This window comes from Rhopalosiphum maidis, chromosome 3 (genome assembly GCF_003676215.2).
Source record: "Rhopalosiphum maidis isolate BTI-1 chromosome 3, ASM367621v3, whole genome shotgun sequence".
In the NCBI taxonomy this organism is placed as follows: Eukaryota; Metazoa; Arthropoda; class Insecta; order Hemiptera; family Aphididae; genus Rhopalosiphum; species Rhopalosiphum maidis.
The window spans coordinates 27,655,367-27,679,484 of record NC_040879.1 but is presented as its reverse complement, the minus strand read 5'-3'; the positions used below and the strand labels follow the sequence as shown (position 1 = coordinate 27,679,484).

Sequence of the window (24,118 nt, the reverse complement as noted above, 5' to 3'; positions counted from 1 at the left end):
ACATCATATATGTATATGTATTTTTGAATTATTCTTTATTAACTGGTTTTTACGAACGTCATACCTATTTAATTAATAATACCTATCTTTATCTCAAACTAGTTTACACTTGATAGATTTTTATATTTGTTAAATATTATTTTATTTATTAATATATTATTATTATTATTATTATTATATTTTATAAATTTACTCCTAACGGCTTTTAACACGGGTATTAACAAATTAAATAACAATATTTACATAAGTAGTTATAACAGTAAGTAATGAAAAAGGTTAATATAATAAGAGAGGTAACTATAACATAATATAATTCTTAAATAAAGGTATACCTATTTACAGACTACAGTTCGTTTTCTACTGAATGTATTGAAATTATATTATAATGCATTTACAAAGTTTATTAGTACACTTTTCCGGATTTTATACAGTATTGTTCGACATTTTTAGTTTATTATCAAAGTTTATTTTTAATGCATTAAATGTACAGCTCTATAGTTATAACTTATAATTATTATTTTAGCGTAAATGTGTAGTATGTGTACTTTTCACGTATTTCGTTTCTACCAATTATAAATTATAATAAATATATTTATACTATTTATAAACTTTTTTTTAAAATGCACTTATAGTTTTGCTTATAATTTAAAATCATAAAAATACGTTGTTATCTACTTGTTTGAATTAAAATTAATTTAAATACAGCCTAATTAGTTTTATAAGTTAATAAAAAAATAAAAAATGTATTTTAAGTATCTACCTAAATATCTACATTGAAGCCATCGATATGGCATTAGCAGATAAGCAGAGTAATGGAAAAACATTTTGCGGGGTAACTCCGTAGTATCCTCCACCCCGCGCATCATAACTTTGAATACGCATAACTCATAAACTACTCACCCTAAATTCGATTGTTATGTATCAAAATACTCAGAAAAATATTCTGCTTTGGAATATGAAATTAAAACTATGTTATCATTCAAAAAAGTAAAAAACTCAAAAAAAATATAAGGATAAAAAATATTTAAAAATATAATTTTTTAATAAAAACGTTTTTTTAACAACTTGAAACTATGAAAAAAAATATTTTCAAAAACATGAATACTTTTTGAAATATTGAGTGTTTTATGATAAAAGAATCACCCCGTATCTATAAAATTTCAAAAAAATAGTTCAAAATTAGTACCAACTCATCATGATGTTGGCATTGCAATACCTATAGCAACACGTAAAAAGATTAGGTTTTGCTGTGGTTGTTTAAATCGTTTAATGCTTATTTTTATAACAATCAAAAATATTTAAAATTTAAAATTTAAAATCAGAAAAACTGCAGTATTTAAAAGAAAGTAATCCATACAGTATAAAAATATAATGTAGGTACTTACTTAAATATTTGTTGGTAAATGATACGATAGTATTTAAAATTTTAAAATACTTTACAATACTGACGATTTATAGATACCTATTAGGTAGGTACATATATTATTTGTTGCTTTATTGATAACTAAAAATAAATTTATATTTGAATATTTACACTTAAGTACTTATTTCAGGATTTATAGGTAATTAATATGTTACAAACAGCAAATAAATGAATGACAGTTTAGTTTATTTTTATATTCAAGTAACACAGTATAATATTAAATAGATGGTAGGTAGTTCCGGAATTCAATTAAAATCCACCATTGGGAGAAAGTATAGGAAAGTATTATGTAGATAGTATTTATGAAGGGATACTTGATTACAACACACACGAACACACTTTCAAACACTCACGATTTTGAAATCGCGCCTAAAAAATAATATTAAATAAAATAGGGGAACTACCGTACAAATTTGTATTAAAATAAAAATAAGAAATGAACAATTTTGAAAAAAAGTTGTTTCTTTCATTTATAACTTATTCAGAAGTCAACTTCTTAATGTCGCCATTCAAAGTATCAACGCTAGATTGCATTGCAGCAGCATTTTCGTCCATTTCCTTGCATTCCGATGACTTCTTGACGTTCTTTTGATGCATCTCTTGGCAACTAATAGATAAATGATAAATATTTATGTAAATTAGATAAAAAAATAAAACAAAACATTAAAAATATTTATATCATTATATCAAATAACAAATAATAAAATAAATAATACAATTATATTAAAGTTAGAATATGTATCAAGATCAGGGATCGGTCACTATTTAAATTATCACTACCAATTAATAGAGCGTGTAGGTACGAGGTACTGCGTGGTACGACATACATTCAGTGCCAGTCTTAGGCAAATTGGCATCCCAAAACTGTATAATGTGAATTTTTTAGGAAAATTAATATACAAAAAATTTTTTTTTTAATAATAGTTGAGTTTAATCAAATTAAAATTATATACAAAGCCTTTATAGAGGCACTTTTCTTGCTTTAATTTTTTCAAAGTCATTCACCAAACTTGACAAATCACGACTTTCAGCAATATCGTTTTCTATAGATAAAATCGCAACTAGCAAGTAGCAAGTGATGATAGTCTTAGTCTAAGATATGTTTTAATGAGTTTTAGTTTTGAAAAGCTACGTTCTCCTGATGCAACTATTACTGATATTGTCAACATAATGCGTAGTGTGATCTAAATATTTGTAAATGTGTCTTTCATATCTGTGTCAAAAATGTACTGTAAAACATGATGTGGTGTAATTTTTTCGGTTGATTAAATATAACGAATATGTTCTAGTTAATTTGCTACTTTGCTAGAATGCTAGATCTATACCATTTATATCTGATTTACCCCCTTCTGATAAAGTAAGTCGAAGATACATGCAATGAGTGATAAGTTTTTGTTTTTTGGGTAATTTATCAGATTTATACCAGAATGTCCTAGTATCTTTATGAAATGTCAATTGTTCAAAACGATCTTTAATTACTACTATCGTCGAAAACCCCTCAACTCCATAAATATAAACTCTACAATATATAATATACATTAATTTCTAATGCCTGTAAGGTTATAATTACTCAATACCAAATTAACTATTTGAACATTTTATTGACATTAAAATCATTAATTTTGTTATTATCTACCTTGTTATATTTTTGTTGATTTACCTACTATATGTATTTAAATACAATTTCAACATTATTATTTTTATTTAAATTACTCATGCCATTTTTAGCTCGTCCAATTATTATTTAATTAATAAATAAGCAAACTACAATAACTGTAAATTTCTTGGTAGTTCAATAGTATAGGTATTTTTTTAAATACATAGTAAATCAGTAAGTATCTACTATCTATAGGTACATAATGATGAAAATTAATAATATTTATTTTTACAACCTGAAGGAAATATAAGTAAGTCATTGGTATAGTTTTAATAAAAGATACAGTTTTAATATTTAACAAAATATGTCAAATAGATTTGGTTAGATACCCTGTAGGTAATCCTTTTTCTCATTTAAAAGATATTTTCAAATGATACTTTTTCGCTTATAGGTAAACCGTGTAATAAATTAACAAAAAAAAATTAAATTTTTTTCAATGTGTAAAATATATTGTAACTATGTACTTAACTTTAGTTTTTAAGTACTTAGTTTAATATATTTTGAGTTGCTATAATAGTAGCTAGAAAACAATCATATTCTTAGAATATTAAATAATAAGATTAAATAAAACCTATTTTAGAGAGTATTCAAATTCCATATTAATTGTAATTCCATACATCTAATGAGCTACTGCAATCTACATTGAATATTGCAATTTTATTTTAAACTCAGTATTTACAAACGTATTTAAAAAGACTAAATGATTTTAATTTTGAAATGAATAATATTGTTCCTTACGCTTTGCCTAAGCCGGTGTATACATTCAACACATAATCCAGCTCATTTTGTTTATCCGCAATCTCTGCTTTCAAATTGTTGATCTTAGAACGATAGTATTTGGACGACTCTTTGGATCCATGTGAACGTTTCAGTATAATCGTTTGTTTCTATAAAATTAAATATACAATTTAGTTAATTCAATTGTTTAAATGATATGTAGGTTAGTACATGAATATAAAATATTCAACATTAAATTATATATAATTATATATTAAATATATATATATATATATATATTGTAATTACTTCTACAATTTCAGTTTGTTCTTGTATCTTTTCCATCATTCGCTTAGTGATCTCAGCATGGTTTCTGAAAAAAATAATTCTTATTAGAAAATAAAAATAAATAATTCATTTATACAAAACTTACACTTCTATATATACATAATTAGTATTTTAGTTTAAAAGTTAAGACAATGGTTGTAATCACGTACAATTTTTATAGTGGAGGTATAGTATAATAAATTATAATATATTTAGACATATATATTTTAGTCTCTAATCGATAACTTACTGAGCTGCTTCTCTATCCTGCATGTCTACCATGAGTGAATTACTGCGTTTTTGATTGATTTTCTTCATTAAAATTTCACTTTTAGCCTTACGCTCATTAAGTTTTTGTATCAAGCAATCCAAGCTCTCTTGAGCCGCTTTTAACATCGCTTAATAATAAACATTTATAAACTATTATTAAATTATTCTTAATCATATAAATGTATATAAATATAAAATTAGACTAATACTTTAATACACTAATACCATTGATTATATATAAATCTGGTTTATATAATTAATGCTAATACTAATACTATTACAGTGGTTGGAAAATGTTTATACTCAGGCTACAATTAAAATGGTTTCGCGAACTGGACAAAAATAAAAATCCGATACCCTTATTTTAAACATATTTTATTTAATTAATTAACTATAGATTTAATAATACTGCAGTTTATCTATAACAAAATTATGTTACATATAAATGTACAAAAGTATAGAAATTGCTAGTGGAGAGTGTCATTTACTGATCTGTTAAGCGTGATAGGTACCTAAATATATAATGAGTTTTCAAATTTTTCCATAAAATAAAATATACTTATTCACACCATATGTAGATCCAAATATATTCAAGTATTTTGCAGCTATATTTCTAATTTTGAAAATAAAGGAAGATAAACACAAAAAAAGAGATTTTTTTTATTGAGTTTTTAACAAAATTTTGTAAATGTTGGCTGTAAATATCTAGAGTAAATCTATTATTTTTATTTAAAGCTTAACTGCTTAACATCAATATTAAGCATATTGGTGAGTAGTTGAAAATATTTTGAACATAGTTTGAAATTTTGAGTGATTATTAAATCCACATTGTATAGTAGTCTTTAAAAAGCTTTGATAAATAATTTAATTATTAGAAATTAAATTATTAACGATTCAAAAAGATTTCGTCATTTTGGAGCGAGCTACCGTATGAAATATATACAAATAGACGCGTCTAAATCTAATTTAAATTTATTTTACGGGTAATTATTAAATTTCGAAACAATTTAGTGTCATATATATATAAACACGCATTTTGATTGTTTAAAAATAATGCTAACCTATATAAACTATATAACTAATTGTAAGTAATACTTAAAATTATTTTATCAAAAAACAGAATAATATTTAAAAATATTACCCTCATTCTCCTTTTTTTTTTGTAATGTTGCTTCCATCAACTTCCTAACAGCATACTTTTCCTTATTTTCCAATTCAGCCAATTCACGTTTTGCTCTTTCTCCTTTGATATGCATAGCTCGCATTTCCTGAAGACAACAATGTAAAATCAATATTTTAAATTGCTCAACTATATTTAAATAATATTCAATACACATAACACATTAACACATAGTTTATATTAAATTGGTAAGTATACTTATTCGGAGTATATTGTATATTACAGGCTACAGCTATGTTTTATATTAGGTACGCGCGTACCTATAGACCCAACACAACGATTTACACAGTAGTATAGGTTCATTGTGTTCATACAATCAGATGTAGTATCAATACCCATATACACATTTTAAACGAAAAAATTTAACAAAATATAAAACAATTGAAATAGAAGCGAAATGTTGACTTATTAAATCCTATGAGTTCGATCAATTTCCTTTAAAGTAAAAACTAAAACATAGTTCATAACTACAAATAAAAGTCTATTATAAATTATAGTTGGTCAACAATAACTATAGATACCTAATCTAAACTTGGGTATAATTCACTAGTACTAATAATTAGTTCATATTTAGTTATTAATAGGTACTAGAAGAAATCAATAGATCTACGATCTACCTATATAATGTATCAATATCAGAAATAGTATTGAATTGTGGTAACGAGAATAAAAAGATTGTTGTCAACTGAGGTGATATTTTAAAGATAATTATGATTTTTAGTTTATATTGCTTATTATTTTCAAAATATCAAAAATAAAATTAATTTTTTTCTAAGTGTACTTTAAATAACAAAATCTATATAAGTATATTTTAATAAATCTCTTAACTTTTGATCATTTAAATTTCGTTATTTTTGAGCATCAAACATAATTAATCTTTGATATTTATAAAATAAAAAAATAGTTATTTTTATAATTTCGCATATATTGCAACGTAGTTTTTATGTTATACCGTTTTTATATCTATAAGATTAGATTATTTTATTTACTCATTAACCTATTATTGCATATAAATAATATGCATTATAAAATCTACGAATAACTATATAACTCAAATAATTATGACACAAAATAAAAATTATATTTTAATATTATGTGCATTGTCCGATTTGTACCTATATTTGCAATTTATTAAAACTAGCCACTTGCAAACTAACCAACTATTTACCTATTTTCAATATAGATAATTCAATAGACTAAAAGTATAAACAGAAAATTCAAAAAAATATGCCTTTTAGCTTTTTGAATACATAAATACTACATATAGATCAAGCTGACTAAACAGGATGAGTGTATACTGTATAATTTACAAAACATTAAATTTTACACTTCGTGGTTAGGATTTAAATTCAAAAATATATTTATGTAAATAGGTACTAAAATGTATTTGTCTCAACACCCTTTATAATGTAAATATCACTAAAAACGAAGGTATTAACGAAATCAAATATTGGAAGACTAAGAGTACTTAAAAAAAAAAATGGGACGGTGAGTGAAGAACGAAGATAAAGGATCAAAAACACAACGAAACATAACAAATTTTAGAAAATAAAAATATTGTGAGGTACATAAAGTCATATACTTGTATAATGAGATGGGTGAGTTACATTTATACCCAAAGTGTCGATAGCAAGATGGTATAAGGAATCACAGAGAAACAGCTAATCAGTTAGTGGAGAGTATAATCGAACTGGAAGCGTGAATATGGACTATAATGCACTGCTTAGTAGTTAGTAAATACTAAGTAATAGTAGTATATTAGTTATTAGTTATTAGTAACTATAGTATAAATATTAAAATATAAATACTATTATGTATAATACAATATTTATATATATTATAATATGATTGGTCGTACCAATTGTAGAGATAATGATAGTCAAACCGGCTAACATCAATATATGTAGGTAAACCGTATAAATTAAAATTATTCATCATTGAATAATGAATGGTCATACAGAGATGTAAATAATAAAATTATTATATATAGTAGAATATAGAAGTCACAGTGATCATTCGACAATAAGTTAGGTGCAATATTTTATAATTAAGAACAACATTATGCACTACCCTATAAATGTATAAACTTTTTTTAATTATTTATTTAAAATATGGAAATTTACAATCTGTACAATAAAAAATGAGTAAAATAAACTAGTTTTGTAAAGGTAAGGAATTAGGCGTGAGTGAGGAAGTCGCCCAGTGATATCACCCCAGAACTTATAAACCTATAAATTATAAGTTGCGTTGTGATAGTCAAGTTATAAGATGTTTATAATAATTAACACTTTAAAATTATCATATGCACATAGCCGAATAAATTTCTTTGGGATCTATAATATCGATCAAAAAAATTACGTGAAAATGTCATTACTCATACAACATCGAAATATAAGCTAATAATATTTTAGTTTAGTAGGTATACTATTTATTATATGGAAAAGGCAAGAATCCACAATTATTTACAGTTATTGCAGGCTGCAGCCCTCAACTCATAGAGTATAATAATTATTACCTAACCGATAATAATGCTACCACTTATCAGTTATCAGAATTATTACAAAATTAAAAATAACTTTTTAAATTGTTACGATTATTAATTTTATTTTCAAAAAAGCATACACTAATTATAAATTAAGTATCTGCCTATTCTGCCTACTTGATATAAGTCCCCCTCAAGTCTCTCATATATTTTGCTCTAATGAAAATTACTTTAACATAAAATTTGAATGAGTTAGGCTTAATAATTGTAAAAACGTAAAAAATAATAAAACAAACGGCGATTAAGAACATTTAAAAGAGATTGATATAGGCGATATAGCTTTTGAAAAATAATATGAATAATAATTGTAATATATTAAATACATAAGTAAATGGTAAATTATACTCATTATAGGTAAGCAGACTTGAAAAACTCATTGCAATTTATAAGATTTTATTATACATTGGTGAATAATAAATAAATAAGTAACTTGTAATATTATTACGATTATTCTATTTTAATTATATCGTATTATTTTTATTATCCATGTATATTTAACTAACATAGTATCATTTTTAAACGCCTTAAAACAACTCTTTGTACGTGATAAAATATTATAATTAATTACACACAACAATAAATAATGAACTATTGAATTTAATTTAATTTGTTATCTTTTGTCAATGATTTTTTTTTACGTCTTTGGTGTAATTTAATAAAACGTTTCTACTATATATAGGAAATAACGATAAATGGTCTTGATTTGATTCATATTTTAAGTGGTCGATTAGTATTATTTATTTCAACCACCTTACTTTTTATAATATATTTATGTATGTAGGTACAAATGGTATTACTACAATAACCACTGCATACATGGCTCACTGCAGTTTGTTGTTGCATAAATACAATATTTGTTTAGTTATATTATTTTTAAATTAAAATATGAATAATATATTATATTTTAAAGTGTTGCAACATAAGTAATTATGTAATTTGTATAATATGTACCTACAAATCGACACGGCGTTGCGCGAGTCCCGTCCACCAGATTTTAATTAGGTATATACCTACATAAAGTTATAAGTTATACGTTTACCTATATATGGGTCCATGTGCTATAACCAATCAAATTATTGAACCCAATATTATTAAAAATATTTTTCTACGCGTACATAATAATATACACTGTGATAGTACTATTACTTTATCATAAATTCTTATTCATTACCAGCTGTGCGTCAACTGCCAAATCGTGTCGTATTTAGCGCGAAAAGCACGATATGTACGCGCGCACTACCCACCTACGTAATATTATTTCCATGCAGACATACAGGTAACAGGTAGGTGGTACTCCAGCTATACCCATATAATCGTGGTAATACGCGTATTTTCACGATACGCGCAACAGTTACTACTTAATATATTATATTTAAATAATACGTCCGCCGGTGTCGCGTAGTTTTCGCGTATACTGCGAGTGTGATGTATCTACGTACCTTGGGAAGGTCTTTCAAAATTTGATTCATGTCCATGGCGGAATCGGGTTTGTCCGTTTCACCGTTATTTCGCAAATCGAGTAGGTACAATATATTATAATATTATATTGAATAACAACGATAACAGCGTATAATACTATATAGTTAATTAGGTATAATTAATGAATGTTGTATTGTATTTTATTGTCGGTGCCCAATACAGGGATGGAAGAGATAGACAGTATTATATAAGAGGACGTGGCAGAGTTAACGCTCCGGTTTCGGGTCCGCCGGTGTTCTGGGCAACACTACGACGCTGCTGCTGCTGCTGCTGCTGGCGCGTCTGTCCCTGCCGCCGCCGCCGCCGCTGCCGGCTCTCCCGCCTCTTTTTTCCACTCATTTCCCGCGTGACCGCCCGCCGCGGCGGCGTACCGCGGGGACCGGTACGTGGGCCTCGGTGGGCGGGCGGACTGGCGGGACACGCGCGATCTCGTCGGAGAACGCGCGGCGGCGACGCGTCGAGTTCGCGAAATAATATAATCAATACGTCGTATTTGCTCGCCGTACCTACACACATACACGTCGTCATCGTCAGCGGCGCGTCGGCGGCGGGCGGCGGACTTATCTGGAAATAATAATATTATATTTGTTGATTCTCAGTATATTCGCGCGCACAGCACCCTCCGTCGTTTCGGTTGCGCCGTACGGACCGCGCGCGCGATCATAACACACACACACACACACACACGCGCGCGCGCGCGCGTCACGATATAATAATAATAATGTTATGTGTAGACACATGTATGTACCGGCCGCGAAACGTCGATTATCCGCACTACTACTAAGTGTCTGTACATATTTAAATATTTATATAATCCGTTCTTATCGTGTAGTATCGAAATTATTTTATTATCTACTGCGGCCCTTATGCGGGTTAATGTGTCCGATGTGTGTAATCTTCGGTTTAGTTATTCATTCTAATTCATTGTAGTTCGTAAACGCGGTCGAGTTTTGACACGCGTTTGAATAAAAATGGGTTCCAGAAGAAAACATAATGTATTAAATATCGAAACAAAAATCGAAATAATAGAAAAACTCGATAAAGGAGAAAGTGGATCTTCTTTGGCTCAATTTTATAATGTAGGTAAGTCTACTATTGGCGATATAAAACGTAAGAAAGAAACTATTTTATCATATGTATCAAAAATGGATTCGACTGATGGCATTAAAACTAGAAAAGTAATGAAATGTGCCGCAAATGTTAAGTTGGATGAAGCACTTTTTTTGTGGTATGTACAAAATAGAAATTTAGGTAACCCCATATCGGGGCCTATATTGTGTGAACAAGCATTAATATTTAATAGCAAAATGGGCAGTACATCTGATTTCAAAGCTAGTTCAGGCTGGTTAAAAAATTTCAAATCGCGGCATGGAATAAAAGAACTTAATGTTGAGGGGAAAATGTTATATAATTCTACATCTGAAGAAAAATTTAAAGAGACATTTTTGAACGTCATAAAACAAGAAGGATACACAAGAAATGACATTTACAACGCTGATGAAACAAGTATAAACTGGAAAGCATTTCCTCGTAAATCATTAGCATCACGTCGTGAATCGTCGGTCCCTGGTTATAAAGTTGGTAAAGATAAGATTACTGTAATAGTTTGCGCCAATGCTAGTGGAGATCACGCTTTACCATTATTAGTCATTGGAAAAACTATTAAACCACGGTGTTTCAAAAATGTTCCTCAACTTCCAGTGACATATAAGGCGCAAAAAAGTGCACGGATGAACTCCGATTTATTTTATGAGTGGTATTCTGGTGAATTCATACCTAGAGTTAAACGAGAACGTGAATGTAAAGGAAGAAAAGGAAAAGTTTTGCTTTTATTAGATAATGCACCATCTCATTTTTCTGTTGAAAAATTGAATAGGGTAAACTCAGATTTTAATGTTATGTTTTTTCCTGTAAGTACTGCTGCTATAATTCAACCTATGGATCAAGGCGTAATTGAAAAGCTTAAACGGATTTATAGAAAACAAATATTACGACATTTACTGTTAGCGGATAGTGAAAAAAATGTCGCAAGTTTTTATAATAATTTTAATTTAAAAGATGCATGTTATATGTTAGCTGAATCTTGGCAATCAATCACAACACAAAATATAAAAAATGTCTGGAATAAATTATGGCCAATTTCAGAAGTAATTCAAGAAAAACAAAAGTTACAAGAAATTTCAGAAATCACAAATTTACTGAAATCAATTCCTGGATTCGAAGGAAATAACGAAGTTGATGTGAACGATTGGCTAGAAAATGATGCGAATAATTTGGGATTTGAGATTTTAAACGACGATGAAATTGTTGATTCTGTAAAAAGAACAGAACTGTCTTTTGGAATTGAAAATGATACAAATGAATATGAAGATGTGGAAAATTATAGTGGTCCTATGCCTGGTGAAGCATTTACAGCATTAGAGACGGCAATGCAATGGTATGAACAACAACCAGAAAGCAATTCAACCGAACTTTTATTATTAAAAAGAATAAAAGATTTGGCAGCAAAAAAGAGAAGTTCATTGACAGTGCAAAAAAAAATTGACTATTATTTTGAATAAATCCAAAAATGTATTTTAATTTTATATTTTTAAATTTAAAATTTAAATATACGATATCACGTACTTTTAACAATACATACTTATTTATTTTATCATATTATACTTATACGTTATACATGCAGTTTATAAGGTTTATTGATAGTTGCATAAAACATTTAAATAAATGTATGTTAATTGTATATTTTTAATCATTGTTTGATTATCTGCACAAATCGTTTATCTGTAACCCCCTCGGTCCCAATTAATGCGAATAATCGATGGTCCACTGTAATAATGTTGTATATTATTATATAATAGTATACGTATTATACTAAAAATGTATAATATTATTATTATATTATTTAAGTACTATATCTAAATGTTATTAAATTATTGTGTCTAGAAGGGGGGTGTAAGAACCACGTATATACAGTATACACACATTACATACGTATCTAAATACACCAATAAAAATATTCATAATAAATTCACTCAAATTAATATTATTGAAATGTAATAAATAATAGTTTTTACAAAATTCTTTGATTTTTTTGTAAAATATTTTGATAGATTCCTAACTAAAATCATAATCATTTGAATATTATTTTGTTCTTGAAAATTCAAACACTAAACTATAGACATTAGTTTTAAAGAATAACACAATTTCTTTCCAAAGGTGCATTAAAGGATTTGACGCCAGGTACACAAATTATTGTCTGGTAGCCTTTTTTTAAAAATCCCCCTTTTTTACATTAAATTGACAATGTGGATGATTTACATGGAGTTGTCTATATCAAAGGGCCTTTTTTTAAATTAGCTCTCTTAAATTTTTATTTTTAATTTAATAATTTTGAAATTTTTGGGTTAGTATGGGTTAGTATGTAAATTCATCCGAATTTGAACATTGTCTATAAAAATAAATAAGCATAATTTTTTAATAGTATACTATTATAATGAAGTATGTATTAAAATTTCAAGTTTAAGCAATAAAAATAGTACATTTTATAAATGTTCAACTAAAATAAAATAATAACACAATATACAATAACTTTTGATTAAAGCACTTGAAACAAAAAATAAAAAGTGGGCAAATGGGTATCGCTCTGCTGTATAGTAGAGTTGGAGAGTAGGTCACTGGTCACTATAATGGATGTGTTAAATTTGAATACAATGACAGGTTTCATTGTATTCGAAAAACGATTCTGAACGGAGATGATTTGTTAGTCAATGATAATTAGTAGGATATATTATATTATTGCCTATATTTAAATTTTAATATATCGTTATTTTACGCGATTTTGTAAAAAATTAAATTTCATAAGCTCATAAAATTTTTTCTATATTGACACTGGAATTTTTTTTACACTTACTTGAAGAAAAACTTATGGATAACCTTGTATTGGATTTTTAACCTTAGGTATAAATCACAAAAATGTTATGAATTTCAACTTCAAAATTCCTTGCAAATTTTCGCGGTTTTGATATATTTCGTAAACATTTGAACTATAAACTATAAACAAAAATTGTGACTAACGATTTTTGATTTTTTTTACTACAATAAGTACAACTTATAATAACAACCTTGTATTAAATTTTAAAGATTTTTTGGATAGCTAAATTTTTTTTATCGGCATTTTAAGAAAAAAATTTAAAAAAGTCGAAAATTTAAATTGTCTATAAGTAGCTTAAAAAAGGTCAAAATATTTTGGAAATTTAATCATAAATAGATAACTATAATATAAACATTTGGTGAAAATTTCAAGTATTTACAATGATTCGTTTTTGAATTACAGCAAAATCAAAAAATCGTTTTGGCGAAAAGTGGTTATGCGTAACAATTCCAGTTTTTCCGTTATTTTTTCAGGGTTTTCCCCGATGTTTTTGAAAACTACTGGACTTTTTTTACTTTAGTTTTGAAGTCAAAACTCAAAGCATTATTTCTATTCCAAAACGTGATGACAGACACAAAAAAAAAAAAAATTAAAAAAAATAAATATACCTCATTGTAATATCAATACATTCATCACTCCGTTCAGAATCTAAAAAAAAGATTGAACATTTGTCATACCCATGAATAATTCAAAAAGGGTAAAAATATTTTAAAAATGAAATTTATAATAGAATAATGGTCAAAGAAATATAGGTGTAAAGAACATTTTAAATAAAAGTAATATCTGCTGTTTTTTAATTACCTAAACAAAATATCAAAAATCGTTTGAGGAAAAATAGTTTTTACACAGATAGAATATCCAATGTCGTAGAAACTTTAATAAACGGTTATTTGACTCTCCTGTAAACTTTTTTTTACAAAGATTGCAAAAGGTTTTTAACCTCGTCGTAAATTTTCAAATCTTAAATATAAAAAAAATGACTATGAATTTCCAACTATAAAATAATTAAAATGTTTTCGATAGTTCACATTTATTATTTTACAGTAATTTTTAATTTAAATGCTTTTCGAAAATGTTCTATATTTTTTAATTAGTAGTAATTAAGGACCATGTATAACATTTTCAAGCATTTATGTCCTGCAAATAATTGGTAATAAAAAAAGAAACTAAAAAAATGAAAAATTTCAAATGTCTATAATTAGTTGAAAAAGAGTTAAGTATTTTTTAGATCCATACCTTCTGCTCCATTGGATACTCCATTGAATTACCGAGAGTAGCATATTATTATACCTACACCTATACTTATAATACCTGTGTCCTATGTCTAGGTATTAATATAATAATGTACTGACACTGTATCAGCTCGGTGGAAAATATTTTCGTTTTTAAAATACGAAATACTTACACATTCTACATTTATTAGTATTATAATAATATGATTATACCTTCAAAATGAAAGGGTCTCGAATATTTTAAATAACTAAATATAAAATACTTTCTATATAGCCGTAGTTTTAAATAGTGTATTTAAATATAGGTGTCAAGTACTATATTGATCATTGATCGAAATATTCACTATTTATCTACTATATACTTTATTTAAAATATTGCACATTCTTGTGTGTCAAGCATGTGTACTATACAATTCATAAATAGTAAGTATAAAAATATCAATAGTATCATAATGATATCGTCGATTGTGCAATAATAATATTTGCCTAGAAACAGCAGTTATGCATGATTAACTACTCGTTCGAAACTCGATTTGTATAGGTCGAAGTTCTCAGAAAAATATTTTGGTTGGAATATGAATTTAAAATTGCTTATGCCGTCATTCAAAAAGTAAAAACTTAAACAATTATAACAATGAAAAATAGTAAAAATATACTTTTTTCATTTGTAAATTTGTAATGAATAATTCAAATTATGTAAAAAAAATTTTTTTAAAAACGTTAATATTTTTCGAGAAGAAATAAATAGTACTAAAATAATCACTCTGTAATCGGTTTATGTTCATTTTAATCTTTTTTTATTCATTGTTCGGCGACGCCGACTCAAATTGAAAATAGTGTTTCCCTACCCGCCGACTTATTACAACGATTTCGATTTCGTACAGTATTTTGTGCATAGGCGTGCGCACGGGGCGATCCGGACGAGCCCCGGCTCGACTGGAATCTTTTTAGGGGCATAGTAAAATTTCAAATTTGTGTATATTATATTTGACTTTATCGTTATATTCGTGGAGATCATTAAAATTGTATTTGTCGTAATAGTGAAATAAAATAAAAATATTTGTGTACAACCACATAATTTTTATTGATTTATTTATCTGACTAAAACATTGTGCATTAAATGTCAAAATATGTACCTATTATGACTGAAGAAGTACTAAAGAGTTTATACTCCATAGTATAGACAATGGCCTATCGCCTATGGGAAATAAGAAAATTAATTTATCAATTATTACATAATTACACATTTTTATATTACCTACTAAGTTTATATGTATTATAATTAGATATAAAAAATGCATTGGTATGTATTAATATAATATGTAATTTTATTTTTAACTTAAAAAATATACAAGTACTTATGCCTAGCACATTAATGTCGTATGCACATTGCACATACAACTTGATTCTATTTGCATAGGAACACAATTTTAAATTTACAATTATTACAATTATGTTATAATATATTATATTACAGTATGTTAATGTGTCAAAAAAAATTAGGGGCACTGTTCAGGTGTTGGGGCATTAATTCTTCCAGGCTGGACCGGAAATTAAAGTCTGCGCACGCCTATGATTTTGTGTATATAGTGTTTGTTACATTATTACTTTATTAATTATTATTCTAATATATAGGGTGATTCTTTTATCAAACAACACTCATTATTTCAAAAAGTATTAATGTTTTTGAAAATATTTTTTTACATAGTTTCAAGTTGTTAATAAACAATGTTTTTATTAAAAATTTATATTTTTTATTCTTATAATTTTTTGTATTTTTTTTTAATTTTGTAAAAAAATATTTTCAAAAACATTAATACTTTTTGAAATAATTAGTGTTGTTTGATAAAAGAATCGTTCTGTATATTATTATAGGATTACTAATGGTTATCAGTATAACACTGTAATTAAAAATAAATATATACACATTTCATATTATTTTAACTGAAGAAAATTTACTCAAAAATTCGTATTCTAATTTATACATTTATAATGTAAATATTCAAAAGTGCAAACTGTTTGCTATAATGTGACGCATTATAATAAACTGCAAAAAGTACTGATTTATAATATCTCAACATATTTCCAATTGGTATGTATTCTAACTTAGAACTATGTTATTATGTATAATGCATATATTATATAATTATGATAATATATTAATTTACTTTCATATAAACCATGATTAAAATGTAATTTAATTAAGCCAATTTATTTTTAATTGGTTAAATAAAATATACGATGGTATTTATTAATGTGAATTATAACAATATTATTCAACTCTTGTTATTTTAACCTTTTATTATGTAGTACTTATGTTGTTGTGCATGCCATGTACGATAATTTGACGCTGGTAAACAGACGATGCAAACAATAACCGATAAATACGGTAACTTTTAGGTAAACGCAACACTAATAATTAATAGGGTTGCGTACGATTAATATAAAATATAGCATATTAAATAAGTAAAAATTACAAAATGTCTCATAAACTTATGTTTATTGCGGTTATATCGTTGGCATTGACTTATATGTTTACTGCATTTTACTGTGCAATTTGCATTATTATTATTTATTCATTTTGAATCGATATTATACAAATTCAAAAATTAATTTACCATAATAAAGTTATGATTTTTTTTTTATTATTAGGGGAAGACTAAGCCTTCCTTTGATAGTTTGTATAAATCTGTACCGTCCGTTCAGTGACCGATGTTTTAAATTTGTTTTTAAATTCAGTATCAATGTCGTTCATTTTTATAATAATTAATAGATTAGTTAATAATTTATTTTATTATTATTTATTTATTTTAATGATTAGCAGTGACAGGTACTGTAAGTTGAAGTGAAGTTTTTTAGTTATTTGGATAATCCCGTGTCGTTGTGAAGTTGTTTAGGTATTTTGCATAAACCAGAGTCTTTAATGATATTCTTAACAATTTATTATAGAATAGATGACTTAAGGATTTTATTTTTGTCTAGGAAGCGGTTGCTCATATTGAACATGATACATTGGTTAGTAGCGGTCTTATTATTATACTATGTATAAGTTTTAGTAGGGAACATATAATTTGTATAGTTGACAGTTGAGCTGAGGTTTAACAACTTAACAAGGGGTATACCGTATACAATTCTTATTCTCGTGTATTCTTGATTATAAGTAAAATTAATTTTTGTTTAGTAGAAGGAACAATATTACTGCCATATTATATTTTCTCGTTTTGCTAGTATACTACTCAGCCAAGGAATTAAAAAACTGTACAATATTCTCAAGTTGTAAATGTTGGTTGCTTATTGTATAAGAGGGTGTATCAGGGTGAATATTTTAAGGGTGCGAGAGTATATTTATTTAATAAAGTTCACGGCTCGCGCGTAACAACATCATTATCGTGAAAAATATTACAATACGGCAGCGTGTTGAAAAACCCTGTCCTTCCTCTCACCATCGTCATCACAGCCGACCCATCGCCGCGGGGCCAACTACACCACTCCTTTACAGCTACTCGCGCCCGCGCCATCCATCGTTCGAAGTTATATTATATGTGTAACAACCGTGGATGTATATATTCAGTAGGTACTTATTACCTTATATTGTTACATTCGTGCGGGGACTGTGTTCGGAGGTGAGTAGATATATCGACGTCACACCGGAGTGGGTTTTTCATAAGATTTCAATCGGGATGGGACAACCAAGCACCTATACTCCTATAATTCGTAGTATTTTATTAACCAGGCTGTAGAAGTTTAACGTACTAGAGAAACACGTAATGTGTACTAAAAATACCAATATTTTCCAAGTTATTTTCAAAGAACATATATCCGAAAAAATATAAATTTACAATAAATATTATGTTTATGTCTTGAAATGTACCAGAATAAATAATATTGAGCATAAAATATTAAAAAAAAAATAAATGTTCTATAAAATAAGCTTCAAAAAAAAGTACCTAACTATAATGTTAAAGTATTAAGTACGCATTTATTTAAAACGACAATTCCATAATTACCATAGTTACCCTAAAACCAACACTTTAAACGTAAAATAATAGTATAGGTATGAAGTAAATGTGTATCGCTCTGTTGTACATTAGGTGTTACCAGTGGTGTATTTTTGGGGGGTGTCCACGGTGTCTAGATACCCTCCAAACTGAAAAAAAAAATTTAATATATAATGTCGATAAATTTTAAAGGGAATTTGGCAAACATTAATATGTGATTCGTTTTTTTGATTAATTTAATATTATATAAAGTCATAAAGTAATTTTAAATTAGTTAATAACGAGTCACATATTAATGTTTGCCAAATTCCCTTTAAAATTTATCGACATTAAATATTAAATTTTTTTTTTATATAAAGTAATAAACTAATTAGGAAGGAAAATAAATTTAGTTTTAAATAATGTAATTATTATCCTATTATATTTTTAATTATTTATAAAACTGTTATTCTCATAACATCACTGGTATTGAATTTAACAAACAAAATACATTGTAATAATTATGTTTACAGTAGGTATTTTATACCTGTATGATTTAAATTACATAAAAATTACTATTTTTAATTAAATAAATAAAAATGTTTCATTACAATATTTTATGAGTATATTATGATCTTTGTGGTAGTAGATGTAAAACAGAAATATTGCAACCAATTAACAAATAAGTATATACCTATATTATCTGGACACCCCCCAAAAAAACATTCAAAATACGCCACTGGGTGTTACTAAGTGTAAAGTTGATCACTATTATGGATGTGTTAAATTTATTTATTTAATCAATATTATATTTATAACTTGTATGGGATATCTTGTATTAAATTTTCAAATATGTCTATACCCAGTGAATAATTTTCAATCAATATTTTTGGATACAAAAACTAAAAAAAATTGAAAATTTCTCAAACTTATATAGCTATATATATAGCTCAAAAAACGAAAAATATCATTGTGAATAAAAAACAAAAATACAAATATTTGGTACAAGTGTAAAATATCCATAAGTTATTCGTTTCTGTTACAGTTACACACACAAAAAATCAATTTTGTTGAAAATTGGATATGCGTAAAATTTCTGTTTTCCTGATAATATAATTTACTTTTAACTGTTAAGTATTTTTTACTTTCGGCTCTCTAAAATACCAACTAAACACTTAAAATTTTTCATATTTTTAGATTTTTTTATAAATGTTAATAAAAAATTATTTCCGGGATAAAATATATTGTATATAATGATATTCTATCGTTGAATTCGACTTTAAGACACTCAGTACAGCGACCTACTGAAAGCTAATGTACAGCAGAGCGGTACCTCTTGGCTCTTGCCTATCTTTTTTAATTCTGAATGAAGTTTAATACAATGATGCACAACATAATTTAATATTATATTATAATACGAAGTGTTACTCTTTGGTTTTAGCAATAGGAGTAGTGTGGCATCCAGTCTAGGTAAATCTATATATTTCACGAAAACGCATTACAATATATCAATATTATTGCGTCTGTCCGTTTTACTCTCATGAATTAGCTCCTCCCTAATGTACACAGGTAACTACGTATTTTACTTGTTGATATACTCACATACATATACCATCTATGGCTATACAGTATACATATTATGTATATTTATATTAAATGTACAAACTGCTGTAAGAATAATGTATATATAATAGTACTATACTACTTACTACTATAGCAGTGTTAAATATATTGATATATACAGGGTGAATCGCCAAACACATTCATCTCAAATTTTCTTCTAATAGTGTATTTATTCAAATAAATCGTATTTAATTATTTTAAATAATTAAAATTTTGTTTGGAGTGCTTGGAAAATTAAACATTATACAATATTTTTTCTTGTAAATTCAGATATTTTTTTTTGAAAAATGGTATCCAAATCAAAATGAAAAATAATATTTAGAATTATAAAAATGTATAAAGATTAAAGGTACTGTCTACTATAAGGATTATAGCACCTAAAAATGGAATGGGTTTTATAAAAATATAAAATATAACATGAAATATATAATTTAGTATTCATTATAATCGGATAATTTTTACAAATTTGAAATTATTAAAGGTGATAACCGATAAATAAATATTAATTACCTACTATAATTTTTAAATTACCATAATCCCTATACCTATAAACGAAATCTACATTACCATGGGTGTATATTAATCATTTCAACCTTATAACACAAAGTTATACAACAACTCAAAAATTACTTGCTCGAATTTCGATTTCAATTTTAGTTATATCAATATTTTCAAAGAAGTCATTTACACAATAATTCACAGGAAATATGGGTGATTTTAATTTTAAAAAAATATTTATAGGTATCGTTGTATAAAAATCTCTTAAAGTATATACAAATCTAAATATCTAAAAATGTAGTATATTTTAAAATTTGAATAAATTCATTATTAAAGGGAAAATGTGGCGTGGCATCCCTGTATACTCTAAAGCCATTTAAGAATATATTATATGTAGGTATACACAATATTATTGAACTGCGCGTGTTACACCTATATATATTGGTGTGCGCAGACTTGAATTTCTGATGATGGTGTTCACTGCTCACAATCACAAAGTATATTTTTAGTCTCTTTTTCTATTGGCCACCTCACTGGAGACGAGTAACTCTAAGTTCTAACTATAATTTTATATTGTAACGTTATAATGTTCCTTGAAAAATGTGTTAAATTATGTAACAATTTTTAGATTACACAAAAATATTTTTTGGTTTCATTAATCGAAATATTTAAATTTAAAAAAATTAAGATTTTTAAATTGGATTTTTATTTTTTCTATTTTTTATTAATAAGTTTCATGATAAGTATGTTTTATTGGGCATCAACGCACTATTTGTTTTCTTTATTTTACCCATGTACGATATTTATCAAATTTAAGTTTAACACATTATTGAAGTATAGAACCAATCAAAAAAGGTTAAAGTTAGCTTTAGCATTAGGCTATTAGAGTGATTTGACCTTTGAATTATCAAATTTAGGTTCAAAACATTATCTCTGTGTTCCTATATTGACATTTTCACGATACTTCAATTTATTGTACAAGTTATGAGTATATAAAATGTTAAAATTCACTTAAAAATTAAAATATCGTAAAAAATCATTAAAACAACACAGATAGTGTTCTTACTAATTAAATTTTTAAGTTTGACAATATTTTCCTACATTTCACTTAAATATTTAAGCTAAACACACAAAATTGGAACTGTTTAAACTTAAAAGTAGGAATATTATCTAGTGAATCACGTAAACTTTTATTAATATTTTTATTTTAAAATAAATTATAAGTATTTTAAATTGTTAAAGTTTTAATATTTTACATAGCTATAACTCATTTTAAAATGAAAACATCAATAAAAGCCTACGGGTGCCTTAGATAATATTCTCACCTCTAAGTTAGTTTTGTTAAGTGCTACAAGTGGGTGGCTCCTTATTCACACAACTCTAATAATGATTTTTTCACAAAACAAAAAATTACATTTTGAAACTTTTAACTTGCAATTTTTTCTTTTTAAATTCAATTTACAGTATTTTTATCGAATTCAGATAACTAGTACTAACTTTATATACATATTGTTTATTTCACACTGGCTATATATATACGTCATATTTATATTTTTTAAATAATTTCCTTGTTTTAAAATAATTTACATAAGTTGTAGTCTGTAAATATAAATATAAGTATGTAAATACTTAATTTGATTTGTTACGTTCCGATAAAATAAGGCAACAACTAGTTTTATATATTAGTAGTGAATTTTCTGTAAGCTATTATGCATAATTTGTATTTATTTAAAATTAATATGAATATAAATATTAACTAATATAGGTACTTATACATTTTTTAATAAGACGACAATTTCTTATACTTTTAGAATTAAAAATGAATTTTTTGAGATTTCAAATGCATTTTTAAGGGAATTTACTGCGTTTAATTTACAGCTCCAATCATTGTAAACGTATTGTTGTTTATATTATTATGTGTCCGCGGTGCACCGTTGTTGTAGAAGACGGTCAAGACGCCACAAATCCGTTATTTAAAGGGTTTAATTTAGGCAACTCTTATGTATTTTGAGAAGAATTAAAATGTTTAATCTATAATTCATTTATATATTTAAATACTAATTTAAAATATTTTTATAAGTGGTAAATTTTCACATATATAAGAAAACTTTATCTGTCATAGCATTAATATTCTTTTGATGTCAATATTCATAATTTCCAATAAGTCAATGACAAAAAAAAATATTTATACGAATGAATAATTTTGATTGTTCTTACGACATAGGTACATACATTTTCTTCTATATTATGTATTATAAAGATTTGGTAAGATTGCAGCATGTGAATACAGTCTTCGTAAGTTGGTCTATAACAATTTTCATGATTAAATTACGGCCGGTGTTGTGTCCTCTAGAGGGAGCTAAACTAGCTGAAGTCGATCAAATTTTAAGGTAATTTTACGGTGTAAAAGTGACTCGCATTAGTATAATGCGTGTTAAGTAAATGAACATAAGTGACATAAGCGTGTCGTATATATAAGTCCGTAAGTTTATCAAGTCTAATGGATATTCATAATCGTTTAATAAGGAACATCAATTAGAAATCGTCCATTCATCGAAATTAAACACCGAAATCAATAATCAATCTAATTAAATGCGAATCATAATTATTATTGCCAGTAAAAAACAAACAAAATTGACAATAAATGTCAATAACAGATAAATTATTTTTAACCGTCATCAATATTAAATCAAATACTTATTAACTTATGACTAGGGCTCGGAAGTTGATGCTTTTAAAAACATTAAAGATGACCTAAAAAAAAATACAAACATTTGTTTTAAATTAATAAAAATATATATTTTTTAAATTGTACTCTATTTTACTATAAAATTATATAAACATTTATCGAAGCTTATAAATTACTCAAAATATGACATAAAAATGACAAAAATGCCCTTAAAAATAATATAAAAAAATTACAAATATAGTAGACTAACCGACGTTTTAATTTTCGGCATTACGAAAATATTACGAATAAACAATAAAATTTAAGTATAATAATATTCACTATAACACAACAACGATGCAGTGGCGCAATTATCGGGAGTGTTGGGAGTGCAATTCACAGGGGCCCCTAGATTCAAAATTTCATGTACGATATTCTTACTATAATCTGTAATATACACATATTATATTATTTATTTTCATATAATAAATGATTATGTCTTTACTCTTTTGTATTTAGAGAATATTTCAAATTATGATTATCTCTGTGGGAAACCAGTTAAGAGAATGTCAGTGCACTGTTTGTTTTCTCTCT

The 24,118-nt window shown here is 26.3% G+C and overlaps 2 protein-coding genes across 2 annotated transcripts; one reads left to right on the top strand and one right to left on the bottom strand.

Moving 5' to 3' along the window:
• Window positions 1-1,588: 1,588 nt before the first annotated feature.
• On the bottom strand, window positions 1,589-9,591 carry LOC113556057. The gene is made up of 6 exons (XM_026960778.1): window positions 9,556-9,591; window positions 5,536-5,662; window positions 4,375-4,522; window positions 4,107-4,170; window positions 3,819-3,967; window positions 1,589-2,030 (listed from the first exon to the last, which is right to left on the bottom strand). The coding sequence occupies exons 1-6, from the start codon at window positions 9,589-9,591 to the stop codon at window positions 1,901-1,903; spliced, it is 654 nt and encodes a 217-aa protein (XP_026816579.1). The 3' UTR covers window positions 1,589-1,900.
• Window positions 9,288-12,393, top strand: LOC113556056 (jerky protein homolog-like). Its single transcript, XM_026960777.1, has 2 exons — window positions 9,288-9,399; window positions 10,526-12,393. Exon 2 carries the CDS (start codon window positions 10,567-10,569, stop codon window positions 12,154-12,156), a length of 1,590 nt encoding a protein of 529 aa, XP_026816578.1. The 5' UTR covers window positions 9,288-9,399; window positions 10,526-10,566; the 3' UTR covers window positions 12,157-12,393.
• The last annotated feature ends 11,725 nt before the right edge of the window (window positions 12,394-24,118 follow it).

What these genes read in the sequence shown, in the direction of transcription:
- LOC113556057 (XM_026960778.1), bottom strand. Translation starts at nt 9,591, where the DNA reads ATGGACATGAATCAAATTTTGAAAGACCTTCCCAAG. An exon ending in AAAAAAAAAGGAGAATGAGG is followed by an intron (nt 4,523 to 5,535) that starts GTAATATTTTTA and finishes TTTATTATTAAG; the next exon opens with CGATGTTAAAAGCGGCTCAA. An exon ending in AACAAACTGAAATTGTAGAA is followed by an intron (nt 3,968 to 4,106) that starts GTAATTACAATA and finishes TTAATTTTATAG; the next exon opens with AAACAAACGATTATACTGAA.
- LOC113556056 (XM_026960777.1), top strand. Translation starts at nt 10,567, where the DNA reads ATGGGTTCCAGAAGAAAACATAATGTATTAAATATCGAAACAAAAATC.